This window comes from Marmota marmota, unplaced genomic scaffold (genome assembly GCF_001458135.2).
Source record: "Marmota marmota marmota unplaced genomic scaffold, marMar, whole genome shotgun sequence".
In the NCBI taxonomy this organism is placed as follows: domain Eukaryota; kingdom Metazoa; phylum Chordata; class Mammalia; order Rodentia; family Sciuridae; genus Marmota; species Marmota marmota.
In genome coordinates, this window is record NW_026000005.1 from 49,153,320 (window position 1) to 49,169,841 (window position 16,522).

The following is a 16,522-nucleotide window of genomic DNA, read 5'->3' on the forward strand; positions in this document are numbered from 1 at the left end:
GATGCCCCCCCCCCCCCCTTAGCCTTTATTTTATTTTTACGCGGTTCTGAGGTCGGAGCCCAGTGCCACACTCGTGCAGGGCAAGCGCTCTGCCCCTGAGCCCCAGCCACGCCCAGGATACCACTTTCAGTGCAGCTCAGTTTCTGCACCTGGGTGGGGAGGGGCTGCTGTGCGCTTCCAGAGGGGAGCAGCTGTCAACATCACTCAAGTCCTAGGACAGCTGTCCGTCTGTCTGAGGTGGAGGTAGGAAACAGTTGTCAAACACGAGTGAACTTGGAGCACGGTAGTAATTTTTAGGGAACTTGGCACATCGGCCACTGGGGCCGGAAACAAGTCCTCCTGTGCCCTGGTGCAGCCTTGAGCAGTGTGTCTCAGAGCCAGGAGCCCCTGGACAGCGCCAGCCAACCCAGGCACGCGACCAGCCCCTCTCGCCACTACTATGATTCAGAGATAATTGTGCTTTTTCTTCCTGGTCTCTGGCTGGGGACCAGAGCTGGGGAGTTCTAGTCTGGGCTGATCACACGACCCTCCCGCTGGCCTGTGGGCCGTGGGCTGCATCACAGGGTGGGTCGGCCTTCACGTGACTGGGCAGACCGCGAGCCACCAATCGCAGCGAGTGGCCTCCGAATCTCACACTTGACGGCCCTCTCTGGGCCACACGTGGCTTAGTCCCTAGACTCTGGTTTTCACTGAGCAGCAGGGCAATGGGGACAGACTGGGTGTCAGTGCAGAGCGCCCTCCATGGGACACATGACGCGATCAGCCACCGCCATGGCGCTGGGCTTCAGTCTCCTGAAGGCCCAGAAGATGCGGGGGAACCCTGCCCTTGCTGTCCTGTCCAGCGGGAGCCCCTTGCTCTTCTGTGGGTATCCTTTGGGGTGTGGTCTCCCCAGCTGATGGCAGTGAGGGAAGGGAGGGGCCGACTCCCCAGGGCCTCCGTGGTCCCTAAAGCATGAACAGGAAGGAGACCTCCGTCCACCCACCGAGGGCCCCAAGCAGCACATGCTGGGTGTGGGGAGAGCAGCCAGGTGACCAGCTTTCAAGGGCACCCGGGAGTTGGGAACGAAGCCGCTGTGGTGCTGGGGCGAGGGCAGCTCATATGCGGAGAAGACCGAGGTGAAGCCAGGTGTGCGCAGGCCCGAGGAGGCCTTCTCTTTGCAAGGGGCACTGATCGGGGGTCGTTGGCAAATGAGAGGGTTGCAGAGCAGGGACGGGAGGGGGAGCCGGGCGTGTCCAGGCGGGAGTTGGGGTTGCCTCCTGCAGACTGCTGGGAGAGGAGTCCCCGAGGTCTTCCTGTCCTTCAGGCACTGGGAGCCCACTGTGATGGTGGTAGCAGCCCCACAGCTAGGCACCACGTGGGCAGAGGAGGCTGCACTGTGGAGGGATATCACCCTCCTCCCCTCCTCTCTGTGACCCCCACCACGACCCTGTGGCCCCACCCCCACTCGGATTTCCTGGTGTCCCAGCCCCCCAGCCTCCTCACCTTCCAAGGTGGAGAGAGCCAGTGGGGGCAGTGGTTGGCCAGGCTTGCTGGCCTCTGCCTCCCGAGAGCCTGCAGCAGGTCATCCTTGTTGCCAGCTCTGCAGGGACAGCGAGTCACCAGCCAGCCTCAGCTGTCCTTCCTATCTGAGCCCACGGTTTTGTGGCTGTCTGCCTTAGATGTGGGCTCCTCAGAACCAGCTGTGCTTAATTCCCTGGACCTAGTGGCAACCACAGAGCCCGATTCCTAGAAGTTGGTGCCCAGTGACCTTGATGTGACCTTGTACAAGGGCCCAGGTGGATGTGACACCAGGGGCTGGAGAGCCTGGTTCTGCCTACAAGGCTCACTCTTTCACCCAGAGGGCAGGGCATGGGTCGAACACTCACCAGATGGGCAGTGGTACCCAAGTCTGTCCCCAGAGGTACCCAAGTCTGTCCCCAGCCTTGCTCTTCTCAGAAGGAGGCGGCATCCAGCATCCTGGGGTGGGGCCCCTCTGCAGCAGGGGGCTCTCTACTTGGGTCGTTGCCCGGGTCGTAGACTTGGAGGTCTGCCCATGGCTCTGCTGTCGTTCTGTGGGAGGTAGCTGGGGTGTTGACCTGTGGTGGTCAGTGGCCCTGTGGTCCTGTAGAGTGACTTCCTGGAAACAGGCGTTCCTTGGAGACCTTGTTTGGGGAGTGAGGGGTTCTGTGGGCAGAGGCTGGTGCCTGGAGCCCAGGAAGCCCAGGCTGCGCTGCTAACCTGGAGGAAGCCTGAGGAATGGCATGGTGCTCCCACGTCACGAGCAGATGTGGGGACCGGTGGTCTCAGGGCATGAATGGAACCGGCACGCAGGGCAGTGTTCCCGTGCTCCCCAGCATAGTGCTGCCCTCTGCGCACCCTCACTCACGGCTGTGGGACACGGGACCCACCCCGGGCACATAGAGGCCCACGAGGCCTTCTTCACTGCCTGCCCATGTCCTGTGCCTCTTCTGGGTCGGCTTGGTTGACTGTGTCTCGGGCAGAGCGAGGGCAGAAGGGCCACCTGGGTTTCTCACTAGAGCCTGAGTGGTTCTGTCTTTGCACACGGTGCCACTGCTCAGGGGCCTCGTTCTTGGGGTCTGTCTTTTCTCTGAACGTGTTGACCTGGACACAAGGAAGAAAAACTCACTAGTGTTAAGTGGGACTGGGACTTTGATGGGGCTGTGCCCCTTCCTGCTCCTCCACCCCTCAGAGGCCCACGGAGCGGCTACCTGCTATCCTCGGGGCCTTGAGACCCATGCTGGCCACGCTGACCAAGAGTAGGCCGTGTGGCTGCAGGTTTCAGGAGAAGTAACCACCAGGCCTATAGAGCCAGGCCATCAGGGGACGTGAACCCTGTTGGTTTTTTAGAAATGCAGCCTTGATTTCAAGAACAGGAGGATTCCTGGGTTCAGCCTGTGGTGTGGTCAACCCGCATCAGCCATCGGGTGCCTGCAGATCACCCCAGGGTAGCCACAGAAGAACCTCTGCACCACTGCTCTCTGCTTAGACTCATTCCCTGTGTCTAAGCCCCAGCTGCACACAGGGCAGGAACCGAGGCTCACAGTCCTGGGTCTCATAGGCTGGGGTTCCTGGGGAAATGGACCAGAGACAGCACCCTAGAGGTGGTAAGCAAGGAAAAAGGTGGGGTGAGGGTGCTCTGGGGCCTGTGTGGTGAGCGATGGAGTTTGGAGAATGTCTGGGCAGGGCCTTCCCAGCTGCAGGAAGAGCCTGTGCAGAGGCCCTGGAGTGGACAGGCTTGGGGGCTGGGGCCTGCAGGGACCGCACGGAGCGGGGCAGAGACTGCAGGAGCAGCCACACGGGGCCTGGAGAGCTCAGAAGTCCTGGTGGGGGCGGGCCTGGCGGAGACCACTGATTGAGGGGAGCACAGAGCTGGGCGCAGGAAGGAGCAGATGACTGATCGAGGTCAAAGCCAGTGTGCAGGTGCTCAGAGGGGGCAGGCGGAGGTCATGCGGACCGTCGGGCAGCCAGGGTGTGTGTGACCAGGAGAGAGCTCTGGCTTCTGGGCTGGTTGCAGGAATTGCCAGTGACAGGTGACGGGCTGGGGGAGGAGCTTTGGGACCAGCCCCAGGATCTGGTTTGCGCCCTGGAAACTCAAGCCACCCTTTTGGCTGTGGTTCAGCCTGTTGGAGCCCAGCCAGGTCCGCCTGTGCTGCGAGGGGCCCAGACTGCCCGGGCGTCAGCTCACGGCTCCTGGGGTTGTTCCGGTCACACGCCTGCTCACTCCTGGCACGAGTTCCGGAGGGCACGTGCTAAGTGCCCCTTCATGTTGCCTTCCTGATGTTAGAAAGTGCTGTATGCAGACATTTTCACACACATGTCTCCATACAGGGCAGACAGGTTAGCAAGCCTTCCCGTGCTCCTGCTGAAGCTGGGTGAGCACGTGGCCCTGTCACTCTCCTAGAGCAACAGCACTCAGGGGTGTGGCACCTAGTGGCCTGGAGCCTCTGCTCACAGGGGCAGCATCAGCAGAGGCAGCATCTTGAGTCACGGGACTCGCAGAGCTGGGAGGAGGGGGAGAGGCCCTGGGTTTCCTGGAAGCCCATGGGGGTTGGGCTGGTCCAGGGCCCATGTGCCAACCTTGGGAATGGCAGGGCAGGGCAGAGCGTGGGTGGGGTGTGTGGTGGAGGGAAGCCTCAGACGCACCGGAGGGCAGGCAGGAGGGCAGGCAGGAGCACGCAGGCCCCGCAGAACCTGGCTTTGTAAAGATGTGGGCAGCCTTTGGAGGGTTTTGCGCAGGGGAGTGGCATGACCTCAGAGGACAGCTTTGAGCAAACAGAGGCCGCAAGGGATGGATGGCGGGAAGGAGAGGTGAGCTCCGAGCTGGGGAGAAGGTCAGCAGGCGGGCACCGAGGAGCCTGAGGAGCAGGAGAGGCTGGAGGACTCCACCACCAGGGAGGCCAGGGGCTGCTCGGTGGGCTTCTCCACCTGCACCTGGCTTGGGTTTGGGGATGTGCCCAGCTTCACCTTTGACCCCCACCCTGCTCCTACTGGTCAGGGAGGGTCTGTGAGGACGCAGCCAGCCAGGCCTCTTCCACACTGCGGCTGGCTGCCTCTTTCTTTGCTGTTTAGTTGAGTGTCCCTGCCCTTGCTTGGAGGTAGTGTCAGGACCCTGTCCCAGGGCAGTCTGCTACCAGCCCTGGAGAAAAAGCTGTCATTCTGGGGACACAGCACTGAGGCCCGCAGGACACATGCCCACGGGTGGGAGGAGGGCTGTGTGTGAACGGGTGCGTTGAGGCCAGCGTCGGTGCTGTGAACACAGCCTCAGCACCTGGCTCCTCTCCAGCCAAGGGCAGGAGAGGACGGCTTCCAGGCCCCAGGCACCAGCCTCTGTGGGTGCCGCTGATCTCTTGGAGGACTGCAGGTCTCTGCCTACCTGCCAGCGCTGCTGCTTCTGTCTCAGCACTGACTCGGGGCAAAGGTCCAGCCTCTGCCCCTGACAGAGTCCCGATTCCCCTCCAGGGAGCACAGTGGTGGTCTCTGTGCCTGCCCACCCCTGAGGCCTGGCCTTTGCCCCAGGCCACATTCGTGGTCGTGAGAGGGAATCCAAAATTCTGGTCCCTCCTCGGGTTGATCCTGGGTGGCTCTGCTGACCTCCACGTGCGTCCCCCGTGCTTATGGGACAGTGCCTGCCCCTCGGCCCAGCAGGACCAGCTCTCCCTTGGCCACGCTCACCTGCCTGGACAAGGCTGGCCTGCCCAGACGTGCCCCACTCCTGGGTGACGCAGGACTTGGAGGGAAGGGGGTCATCCAGTAGCTCTCTTGGCCCCTCCCTCACCGTGGCCTTTGAAAGAAGACAGCACGGTTCTAACTTAGCGCTAAGTCGCCTTTCTAAGCAGCGCCAGGGGCTTCTCCGCACCGCAGGGAGGAGCCAGGCCAGCTCACCCAGCTCCATCCTTCCCTGCCGGCCCCACCAGATGCCAGCTGGCTGTCGCACCTCCTGGGCAGCCTCTGGCCCCCACCAGGAGGCTGCCCCAGCTCCGGGACCTGTCCCTGTGCCAGCACCAAGTTGGAGTCCTCTCGTACAGAGAGCACGGAGCGCCAGCCCGAGAGCTCGGGGGCTGCATGCAGTTCTCCGCACGGCCCTCACCCTCCTGGAGAGCTTGTGGTGCGGGAGTGCGTCCTTTTGGGGTCTCGCAATTACGGGGAAGCCTCACTAGAGCTGCTGAGGGCTGGTCTCTCGGCCACTGGGGCTGGCGGTGGTGACAGAGGTGACGATCGCGGAGACGCTGCTCCCTGTCCCTGCACCTGGCTCACGTGGATCACCCTGTTGGCTCTTCACACAGACCTGCTCTGTCAGTGCCGTTGTGCCCCGGGTCGCAGACGGGGCGGAAGCTCAGCAGGGTTCGCGCTGAGCACACAGCGTGCCAGAGCCACAGGCTGCCGTGCAAGCCGCTCTTCTCCTGCGGAGGTGCGCTGGGGCCTGCGTGTCCCCGAGGCACACCCGCGTTGTTCGGGTGCTCCTGAGTGGCCACCTTGGCAGAGGGAACCTGGGGCCACGTGGGGTGAAAGTTGCCCCCTGTCAGCTGCCGGCGTCACAAGCCACCAGCCACCTTCTTTGTGTCCAGACACCTCCCACAGAGCCCCTTCCCTGCCTGGTAGCAGCACAAGGGTCAGTCAACGCGCCCTGGTTTCACATGCACGTGCCACGTTCATTTGGGGCCCGAGGCTGGGGATGTGGCAGGGAGCACCCCTCCGGGCCCTGAGAGCAACTGCGCTGCCCGCTCACTGCTGCCCAGGTGCCAGGTCACCCACACTGCTCCTCCCAGAGGACCAGCTGCCCTCCGGACAGACGAGGCCATTTGTGCGTTCCAGAGCCCTGGATCTGGCAGCGTGGCCTGCACGGTCCTGTGTCGTCCTTTGACTGCTGAATGGGCTGACCAGGTGCTGGGGCACATCTCACAAGCGCCATTGTGCCCCGGGAGGAGTGGCCGCGTGCCCAGCGGGCTGAGGAGATGGCACAAAGCGGGCACAGTGCAGGCCGCTGTGCTCCCGGGCCAGGAGAAGAGAAACGGCCTCTCATGGAATGGCCTGGAGTGTTCCCTCCTCCCCTGAAAGGACCCTCGAAGCCAGGCTGCTCTTGCTCAAGGGAACTTTCTTCCTCCTGTTCTTTCAGGAAGAAGCACGCTGCCGAGTTGCCGTTGCGCAGCTTGGTTGCTTGAGACAGAAGCACCGTTGCTGCTCCAGGAAGCAGAGGAAGAGACATGTGCCCTTAGTGGACCCCTGGCCCAGGATTTCCAGATGGCGGCCCAGCGGATCCGAGCAGCCAACTCCAGTGGCCTCCCTCGGTGCAAGTCGGAGGGGACCCTGATCGACCTGAGTGAGGGGTTTTCGGAGACCAGCTTTAATGATGTCAAAGGTGAGCCCTGGTCAGCCACGGAGGGGAGGCCTGGGGCTGCCGGTACCTCAGACCCAAGGGCCCCTCTACCCAACAGGCACCGGCTTCACGCTCAGCTGAACTGCAGCTCTGTATCCTGTTACAAATTCCTCCCTGCCACGGCGGCCCCTGGGTCTGGGTGTTTGGTGTGGGGAGGCGGTTTTGATAGGACCCCTCCTTTGTCCACATGTCTCTTGGTGACAGTATTGGTGACAGTAAGTAGCTTGGGGGTTCTGACATCTAGGGAAAGGAGGGTGTTGTAAGTAGGTGAAATATTGGGATCCACCAGAAGAGAAGGAGGTGGCCTGGGGCAGGGAGGCAGACCTGTCCTCGCAGGGTCTGTCCTTTATGTCAGTCTCGCCCTGGCCTCCAGCTCTCTGCCACAGCCGGTCAGTGAAAGCAGACATAGACGGGGTGACCAGGTGGACATGCCTGGGTGCTGGTTCAGCTTTACAGAACCAGCCGGCCACCACATTGGATCGTGTGACCCCGTGTCTAGAAGGTGGCCACAGGGTTCAGTCACCCGGGCTCACTGGCGGGTGGCCTCATAAGGTTGGGTTGAGGAGGACCCCAATCATGAGACACTTTGGAGACTTCCGGCTTCCTCGGCAACCACCCTGCCCTCACTAGGCCACGTCCAGTGTCGCGTGCTCCCTAGTGCCCTGGCAGCCGCAGCAGTGGCCGTATTGTCAGTGGCTTTGGCCTTCTGAGCATTTGCCGCAGTTGATCACCCAGGTCCTCCCTGGAGCACGGCTGGGCAGGAGGGACTTTCCCACAGTCCTAGCCCTTGGCACACACTCAGCACAGTCCTCCAGATGCATGTGTGCCCCCACCCTGCGTCCACAGCAGTCTGGCTGCTTGCCCGTTGATTGGCAGCTGCCGTCCACCGCATCCCTAGCACCTCCTTGGTCCTGTCCCTGGTTTACACTTGCTGCCCCGAGCATCACTTTGAATAAGACCAGCACCTGGACCGCCAGGGTAGTCGGCAGCAGGGTTCATGCAGGTCACCGTAAACAACCAAGCCATTCACTTCTCAGCCTGATCACGGGCATTGTTTTCTTACTTTATAGCCAAACAGGCAGGTTTAAAGCTGGAGAGCAGGAGCCTAACTTGAGTGCTATGGGCCTTAAAGCAACCAGTGTACAGAGCCCAGTGTTTTAAAATAATGATAATAATCCTGAGCATGAGCAGGGCCAGTTCAGTGGTGGAGAAGGCAGCCGAGAATCAGGTCAGATGGGACCTCAGGACCTCCACCCACGTGAGACCCTCTGAGGCCAGGGCCGGCCGACAGCTGCCCATGCACCATCCAGGTGCAGACTTCCAGGGAGTGCACACTGCAGCCAGGATTCCTGCCAGGAAGTCTTCTCCCCTCATCAGTGCTCTGCTGTGACAACCTGGGCAGAGGATAGAAAATGTATCATTCAGTGCACCAGACTTGTAACGTTCAGAGAAGTTTTGGTATTAAAATCAAGGTAACTGTGAATATGGCACGCTCCCCAGACCTCATTAAATGGGATTCGACAGGGATTTCTGGCACTGGATGGGATGGCAGCCTGCACTGTGTCCCAGGGTGCCCCTTGGCAGTGACTGATGGAGGCCACGTACAGAGAGTGCCACCACAGCCCACCTCGGTGGGGTCCCCACAGGAGGAGGGCCCTTCCCCTCGGCTGTGTCTGATCCTTGGGCAAAGTGTGTTGTGCTTCTCTTCTGAGGAGAGTGCTTGGAATTTTAAGTAAAGCCATCTCATTCTTCAGTCTGGCAAAACTAAAATGATAATTCGCATTGATACGCGTTAGGCTATGCACAACGCATGCCTAATTGCTTTGCTTTTTTTTTTTTAATACTGGAGATATTACTGTAGGGGAATTAATTACTCCAGAGGAACAATAATGAGGCAATAACTTTGGAGGGACTGTAACAGGATTTTAAAGGCTGGCGAGCTTTATGCAAGTCTCATTTGATTTTCATTTTTATTTCCAGTGGATGTGTCGAGGAAATAGTATGGTCTGTGTTGCCGGAGAAACGGGAGAGAGGCCGGTGGACCCAGAAGTCCACTGGCTTCAGCCTGACCCAACTCCCTGTTCCCTCAAAGCCATTCTTGGGGCTTAGAAAATGATACCTCAAAAGGAAGCACAGACTGTCTGAATCCTGCCCTCCCATCTTTCTCACTCTTCCTCTCTCAAGGAGGGGGGAGAAGCTAGAATTCCTCTTCCTTGGGGTGGGTCAGAGGAGCCAGAGCCCCCAGCCAGCTGGGAAGGTACCACCCGACCTTGCTGGGTGGAAGAATTTAGGGTGCTCCCTCCAGAAGGGGAAAGGAGTACAGCCGAGGGGCCAGGAAGGGTCTGCGGTCAGGCCGCTGGCTCTGTGGGCTCCCCAGCGCTCACCCTGGTGCGCCCACCTCTGCTTGGCTGTGGCTGTGTCTGCTCACCCACTGTAACTGCGGGTCTTTGGGCCTTAATCTGAAGACTCCCGGGTCCCACAGAACTGCGCTACCTCGGAGTTAGTGGTGCTTCTGTCCTGTTGGTCTGCTTCAGCAGACTCGGGCAGCAGGCCTCCGGGGGAAAGCGGGCTTCCTGCCCCCTTCCCCGCTGTCTTCCTCTCGTTCCAGCCCCCGCCTGGTGCAGATCTGCTGTTGTGATCCCGCAGCAGAAGGGCCCAGCCAGGGGCAATTCTGACTTAGCCTTGGGCCAACACCTTGATCCAGGAGCAAGGGTCTGGCCCTGCTAGGGCCGGGGACATTCCCAAACAAACAGAATGTCCAAGTGTCGGGGAGGGCCTTTCTTCTCCCTCCCTGCTGAGGCCTCTGTGACAGGCACAGAGCGTAGGTGTTCTGTGGACACGGAGCCTTCCTGGGGAGAAGACCCACTTGAAAGCGTGGACCTAGAGGCGTCTGTCTGTGAGGGCTCCAGGGTGGGGAGGGACGCAGTGGGACAAGGTGTGGGCTCAGGGTAGGCGGGCGGCGGCGGCCAGGCCTGTGGGAGCTGGTCCCTGGGCCTGGAGATGAGGATGCTCGTGGGGACAGGAGTGGGAAGGCCCCACAGGACGCTCCCAGGCCCTGCTGCAGTGGAGGCTCCTCAGATCCTGCAGCTTCACGAACTCCAGGAGCTGGGGTTGGGGATCCGTGGGCTGAACCCCAGTGGTTACAGAATGCTGTGGTTGGCAGCCATGAAAGAGGCGGGGACTGCGCCCCACGGCTGTAGCTGGGGGAAGCTGTAAAGCCGCAGGCCCCCCCTTGACACCCCACGGCTCCCCACGCCCCGCCCCGTGCCTTCCCCTGTCCACACACCCATCGGGCCTCTGTCACACAGTGCTGTCCTCTGTCTCAGTCCCACAGAGAACCCGTACAGCCGATGGCGTTCCACAGGACCCAGCACTGTCCCAGGCCACTGTACATTGTCCCGCCCCGTTGGCTTTCCCTGAAAGCCATTTGCTGTTTCCCCTAAACTCGCCTGTATAGAACGGGGTGCAGAAAGTTCTGTGTGCTCCAGGCCGTGGTCTCCCCTGTAGGCCTTCCCCCTTCGCATATCAGCATTTTCTACGGGTTTTCTCCTGCCTCCCGTCTCTCTCGTGTCTGTGCAGTGCCTTCTCCCAGTGCCTTGCTGGCCGACACCCCCACCCCGTTTGGAAACGCCAAGGAAGTGATCGCCATCAAGGACTACTGCCCCACCAACTTCACCACCTTGAAGTTCTCCAAGGGCGACCACCTCTACGTCCTGGACACGTCGGGCGGGGAGTGGTGGTACGCACACAACACCACCGAGATGGGCTACATCCCCTCCTCCTACGTGCAGCCCTTGAACTACCGGAACTCCACCTTGAGCGACAGCGGCATGATAGACAATCTTCCAGACAGCCCGGACGAGGTAGCCACGGAGCTGGATCTGCTCGGGGGGTGGACAGACGACCAGAAGGGATCCGGCAAAGTGCACAGTAATAACCCTTTTTGGAGCGGGGTCCAGACAAACCCTTTCCTGAACGGGAATGTGCCGGGGATGCCCGGCTTGGATGAGCTGACTCCCAGAAGCACCGTGGACCTGCTGCTGTTTGATACCGGAACTTCCTCGTTCACTGAATCCAGCTCTGCGACCACCAACAGCACCGGCAACATCTTCGACGAGCTCCCGGCCACCAATGGACTCCACACCGAGCAGCCGGTCAAACGGGACAACCCCTTCTTTAGAAGCAAGCGATCCTACAGCCTTTCGGAGCTCTCCGTCCTGCAAGCCAAGTCAGATGCGCCCACCACGTCGAGTTTTTTCACAGGTTTGAAATCCCCTGCTCCCGAGCAATTTCAGAGCCGGGAGGACTTTAGGACTGCGTGGCTGAACCACCGGAAGCTGGCCCGGTCTTGCCACGACTTGGATCTGCTCGGCCAGAGCCCAGGCTGGGGCCAGACACAAGCCGTGGAGACGAACATTGTATACAAGCTGGATAGTTCTGGGGGCGCCGTGCAGCTCCCAGACACCAACATCAGCATCCACGTGCCCGAGGGCCACGTCGCCCCTGGGGAGACGCAGCAGATCTCCATGAGAGCCCTGCTGGACCCTCCGCTGGAGCTCAACAGCGACAAGTCCAGCAGCATCAGCCCCGTGCTGGAGGTCAAGCTCAGCAACCTGGAGGTGAACACCTTCCTCATCTTGGAGATGAAGGTTTCTGCTGAGGTGAAAAATGACATTTTTAGCAAAAGCACAGTAGGTCTCCAGTGTCTGAGGAGCGACTTGAAAGAAGGGCCATATCTGCCCATCCCACTCACCTACAGCCATGGGGACACCGTGCAGGTGCAGCTGGACAACCTGGAGCCCTGCATGTACCTGGCCATCGTGGCCCACGGCCCAAACATTCTCTACCCTTCCACCGTGTGGGATTTCATCAATAAGAAGGTCACCGTGGGTCTCTACGGTCCCAAACACATCCACCCCTCCTTCAAGACGGTAGTGACCATTTTCGGGCACGACTGCACCCCCAAGATGCTCCTGGTGAGCGAGGTCACACGGCAGGCCCCCAGCCCTGCCCCCGTGGCTCTGCATCTGTGGGGAAAGCACCAGTTCCTCCTGTCCAGGCCCCAGGACCTCAAAGTCTGCATGTTTTCCAACATGACCAACTACGAGGTCAAGGCCAGCGAGCAGGCCCGGGTGGTGAGAGGGTTCCAGGTGAAGCTGGGCAAGGTGAGCCGCCTCGTCTTCCCCATCACCTGCCAGAGCCCCGGCGAGCTCTCGGACTTCACGCTGCGGGTGCAGGTGAAGGATGACCAGGAGGCCATCCTGACCCAGTTCTGCATCCAGACGCCACAGCCTCCACCCAAGAGTGCCATCAAGCCGTCCGGGCAGAGGCGGTTTCTCAAGAAGAACGAGGTGGGGAAGATCATCCTGTCCCCGTTTGCCGCCACCACCAAGTACCCGACGTTTCAGGACCGGCCCGTGTCCAGCCTCAAGTTCGGCAAGCTGCTCAAGACGGTGGTGAGGCAGAGCAAGAACCACTACCTGCTGGAGTACAAGAAGGGGGACACGGTGGCTCTGCTGAGCGAGGAGCGCATCCGGCTGAAGGGGCAGCTGTGGACCAAAGAGTGGTACATAGGCTACTACCAGGGCAAGGTGGGCCTGGTGCACGCCAAGAACGTGCTGGTGGTCGGGAGGGCCAGGCCCAGCCTGCTCTCGGGCCCCGAGCTGAGCACCTCGGTGCTGCTGGAGCAGATCCTCCGGCCCTGCAAGTTCCTCACCTACATCTACGCCTCCGTGCGGACCCTGCTCATGGAGAACATCAGCAGCTGGCGCTCCTTCGCGGACGCCCTGGGCTACGGGAGCCTGCCGCTCACCTTCTTCTGCCGGGCGGAGCTGGACAGCGAGCCCGAGCGTGTGGCCTGTGTCCTGGAGAAGCTGAAGGAGGACTGTAACAACCCCGAGAACAAAGACCGGAAGTCCTTCCAGAAGGAGCTCGTGATGGTGAGTGTGTGGCGGGAGTGGGCCCCTCTCCACCCCACGGCCACTCTGGGACGGCGTCCCTGGGGCACATCTGTGGCTGGGCTGGGGGTATGCTTGCAGGGTCCAGAGCGGCCCAGGGGGAGACCACCTGGGTCTGTGTCCCCACTGCCTTCGTGGCTCCTTCGTGGTCTTGGAATGGAGCCAGTGGGTGGGGGCAGCAGGGCCTGTGCTCTGCACCCCTGGGCCACGTGGGAACAGATCCCTGTGGGGTGTTTGGCTCAGCAGTGGCCAGGACCCCTCTCCACCGCCGGGTTTGTCCGGGTGAGTTCTCACCCTGTCCCCTCCAGCTCGCTCTCCACTGCTCTCCTTCCTCCCTTTCCTGGGTGCCTTGGATTGGGGGGGGCGGGGGACAGCCTTTGCTTGGCCAGCACAAATGGCAGACCACGGGGAGAGTCCTGAGTTTTAAGTTTCAGGGATCACCTCCGACTGATCACCTGAAACCTCACCCCTCCATCAATCCCAAGTTCTAAGGAATGAACGGGGGGACAGGTCACACTGTGGGTGTGCGCTGACCACAGACCACCTGGAGGCGCTTCCAGAGCTGTTTGCAAGTCCTCCAATGGCCCGGGCTTCCCAATTCCGCTCCCTACAGGACCCCACCCCTGACTGGTAGTCACCCTTGGCTCCCTGGTTGTCCCTGGGATGGACATTGTCCCCTGAGCTCTCTATGTGACAAAAGTGGATTCAGCTGCGTCCTGCAGGTGGGGACCCGTCCCTCTGTGGGAAGCAGTCGTGACCTTGCAGGTCCTCTTCCAGGTTCTGCTGATCCAGCAGCCCTCCCGCCCCCTGTCCTAGTAGGAGCCGCTCCCGGTGCCAGCCTCGCGGCCACTCTCCCGCTCTCTGCCTTCGCCCCACACCTGCCCTCTGCAGTGCATCTCCACACACAGCAGGTGCACCAGAACTGACCTACCTGAGCACCCAAGGGTCACGCCCCCCACACCCAGCTGCCCCCTCAGAGCCACAGGCCTCTGTTTGCAGAGAGCATGTGAGGCAGCCTGGTAGGCAGCGGCACAGGAGGAGACCCTGGACAGTGGCCCGCAGTCCTGCAGGGTGCATGGGGCCAACTGCAGAGGTTTCCAGGAGGGAGACGGGCAGTTAGAAGGGCAGCCTGGGCAGCCAGGAGGCCCTGGGCAGTGGTGGCAGTGGCTTCAGTGGAAGGAAGCCGAGGCTGGTTAGTGAGTGGAGGCAGCAGGCAACCTCTGTGGGACCTGGGTGGCTCACCCCCAGGGCCAACGCAGTGGCTCTCTCCAGCTGCCACCCCTCTGCCCTGCAGCACACCCCCGAGCAGAGCGCGGAGCTTGTGTGTACCAGGCACAGCGTGAAGTCCGAGAGCTCGCCGGAGCTCTGGCAGGTGATGGGGAAGGAGGCGGCTCACCTTGCCCAGCTTCACTGGAACCCTCTCACCACTCGGGCCTGCTGGCTGGCCTTGACCTCGTAGTTGGTCATGTTGGAAAACATGCAGACTTTGAGGTCCGGGTCTCCGTGGCTGCACCTGGCTCTGCCGTGTCCCCCGGGAGAGCCCTTAGGCCGCATTCCTGTTGATTGTGGAATCAGGTGCCTTCATGGAACATAAACGATATCGATTGTTCTTTGCTGAAGCTGATAACGTGAGTGGGCAGAGGTGAGAGACGAGACGGCACACAGTTCCTCCCACGGAGGACAGTGAAGGGGTGGCTTTTGTGCTCAGTTCCAGTTACTTAAATGACCAAACTCGTTATATTCCATTGGTGACTTTGGAGAGGATTTCTGTCTTGAGTTAGTCGGGAGGGTTGGGGGTTTTGTGTGCCTCTGAGCCCCCTCCACCCTCCTCTGCCCAAGGACAGGAGACCAACTTGACCTTGTCTTACTTTTGCTGAGGCAAGGTGAGACTCTGCCAATCAAGTGCAAATGACCTTGCAGTGCCCTCCCACCATTGCCTGGCACAGCCACCACCCTGGAGCCGGAAATTCTTCATGTTGGCCACGGTCCCAAAGCCACGGCTGGCTTCTCCGGGCACTGGCAGCGGGCGGCATTGCCCAGGCGTCTAATCACTGGCGAGTCAGGCTCCTCCAGCCTAAAGTCCCACTCTCAGGAGCTCCAGCCAACCCCCACCCGCTTCCCGTCTTCAGGATGCCTTCTGTGTGGTCACTGGGATCCCTGGCTTAGTAAGGGGTGTCTAAGTGACCTAGGAAGGCAGAGGTTGCCACACAGGGAAGAAGAAGGTGCCACCAGCCAGGGTTGTCCACCTCTTCGTGGCTACCAACTCTTCCTGACCCTGGGCCTGCAAGGCCTGTCCGTCTCCCCCCACCACCACCACCACCACATCCAAGCCATCTCACAGGGAAGTGGCTCCTGGACCAGGGTGGTCCCATGTCCAGCTCTGTGCAATTGTCCTGGTGTGCCCGCCCACGGTAGGGTCTGTTGGCTCCATGGAGTAAGGACCTGGCTTGGGAAACGCTCAGGATTCAGTGACTGAGGCAGCAAGTGACTAAAGACGAGTCACCATGTGGGGGGCAGTGGCTGCGTGGCAGATCCAGGCCGCACTGCAAACCTGAGCCTCTCATCCCTCACACTGCCGTCCCTCGCCCACCGTTTGGGGGTTGGGAGAACTCCTGTGACCCAGGGTCTCTGCCCACTCCTCACGGTGCTTGTGCCTCAGAGGACGCTCCTCCATCCTGGCCACCCAGCTGCCCAGCAGGGGCCATGAGTGTCCAGAATGGCAGAGGATGAGACCCCGCCCTGATGACAACCCAGGCCTTGATGATGGAGGGGGGGATGGTGCTGGGGGGGAGTGGCACCAGGTGGACAGCCCTGGGGCCCCTGGGGTGGAGAAGGCCTGGGAGGGGCCGCGGGGGCCTCTGCTGAGGAGGGTCTCGGGCTGGGTAGGCCCTGACGTGGGCACCGTGTGTTTGAAGAACTGTGAAGTCAGAGTGTCGTTGAGGTGGGCTGGGGCCACCCAGGGGTGCTGAGGGGTCTTGGCCACAGCTTCGTGCAGAGCCAGGAGTGGGTGCTGGGCTCGGGACCCACTGGACATCCTGCTGCTGGGCTCTCAGGACCCTGGGCTTTCCTGTGAGAAAACCTTGGCATGAACTTCTGTGGGAGCCCAGGACAGGAGAGCGCCCTGGGCGAGGAGATGAGAGGCCACTGGGGCGGCCATGGGAAGGCGGTCAGCTTGCAGTCACAGCCTGGGCAGGGGCCAGGCAGGCTAAGAGCTGTGGAGCGGGGCTGAGGTCCTGCGGCTTGGCAAGGTGGGGGCTGTGGTCGTGGAATCAGGGGCCGGGGGCCAGGGTGGAGCCCCCTGCGTGGTGAGTGTTCTCCCTGTCACCTGTGGGCCCTGGGAGGGGTCCGTGTCGAAGGGGAGGCGGTGGGGAACGTGACGAGATCTGCTCCTGGTCCCCCGCAGCTTTTGAGTCCAGGAACGTCCCTGCCCCTTGACCCTGGCAGGCTGGTGCAGGCGCCTGAGGCGGCTTTTCTCCCTCTCACTTCACACCTGGCGGTCGTGGGTGAGGGCCCTGCTGCCCTGGCCTTTCTTGGCCCCCGACCAGCCTGGACGGGAAAGCTCTGTCTTCGTGCCGTGGGCCGTAGCTGGTGGCTGTCTCGTCCAGCTGTGAGCGCCCTGGAGACGAGGCTCCTGTGAGAGAGAAGGGGAAGGTGTCACTGCAGGACGCACATCTGGAGGGTGTCGTCTGC

The 16,522-nt window shown here is 61.3% G+C and overlaps 1 protein-coding gene across 6 annotated transcripts in view; it reads left to right on the forward strand.

The window, feature by feature from the left end:
• The window catches only part of Sh3bp4 (SH3 domain binding protein 4), a 55,093-nt gene that overhangs the window by 25,188 nt on the left and 13,383 nt on the right, over window positions 1–16,522 (forward strand). For 4 of the 6 annotated variants that reach the window (XR_007349578.1, XR_007349576.1, XR_007349577.1 and 1 more), the window contains exons 1-3: window positions 4,170–4,309; window positions 6,615–6,857; window positions 10,455–12,814. Coding sequence is in view for 2 of the 6 variants with exons in the window: in XM_048808776.1 (XP_048664733.1) it covers window positions 6,740–6,857; window positions 10,455–12,814 (2,478 nt within the window). In the remaining 4 variants the exon portion in view is untranslated. Of the gene's footprint in view, window positions 1–4,169; window positions 4,310–6,614; window positions 6,858–10,454; window positions 12,815–16,522 lie in introns of those variants that run through there. The other 2 variants (XM_048808776.1, XM_015481613.2) reach the window with 1 other exon arrangement.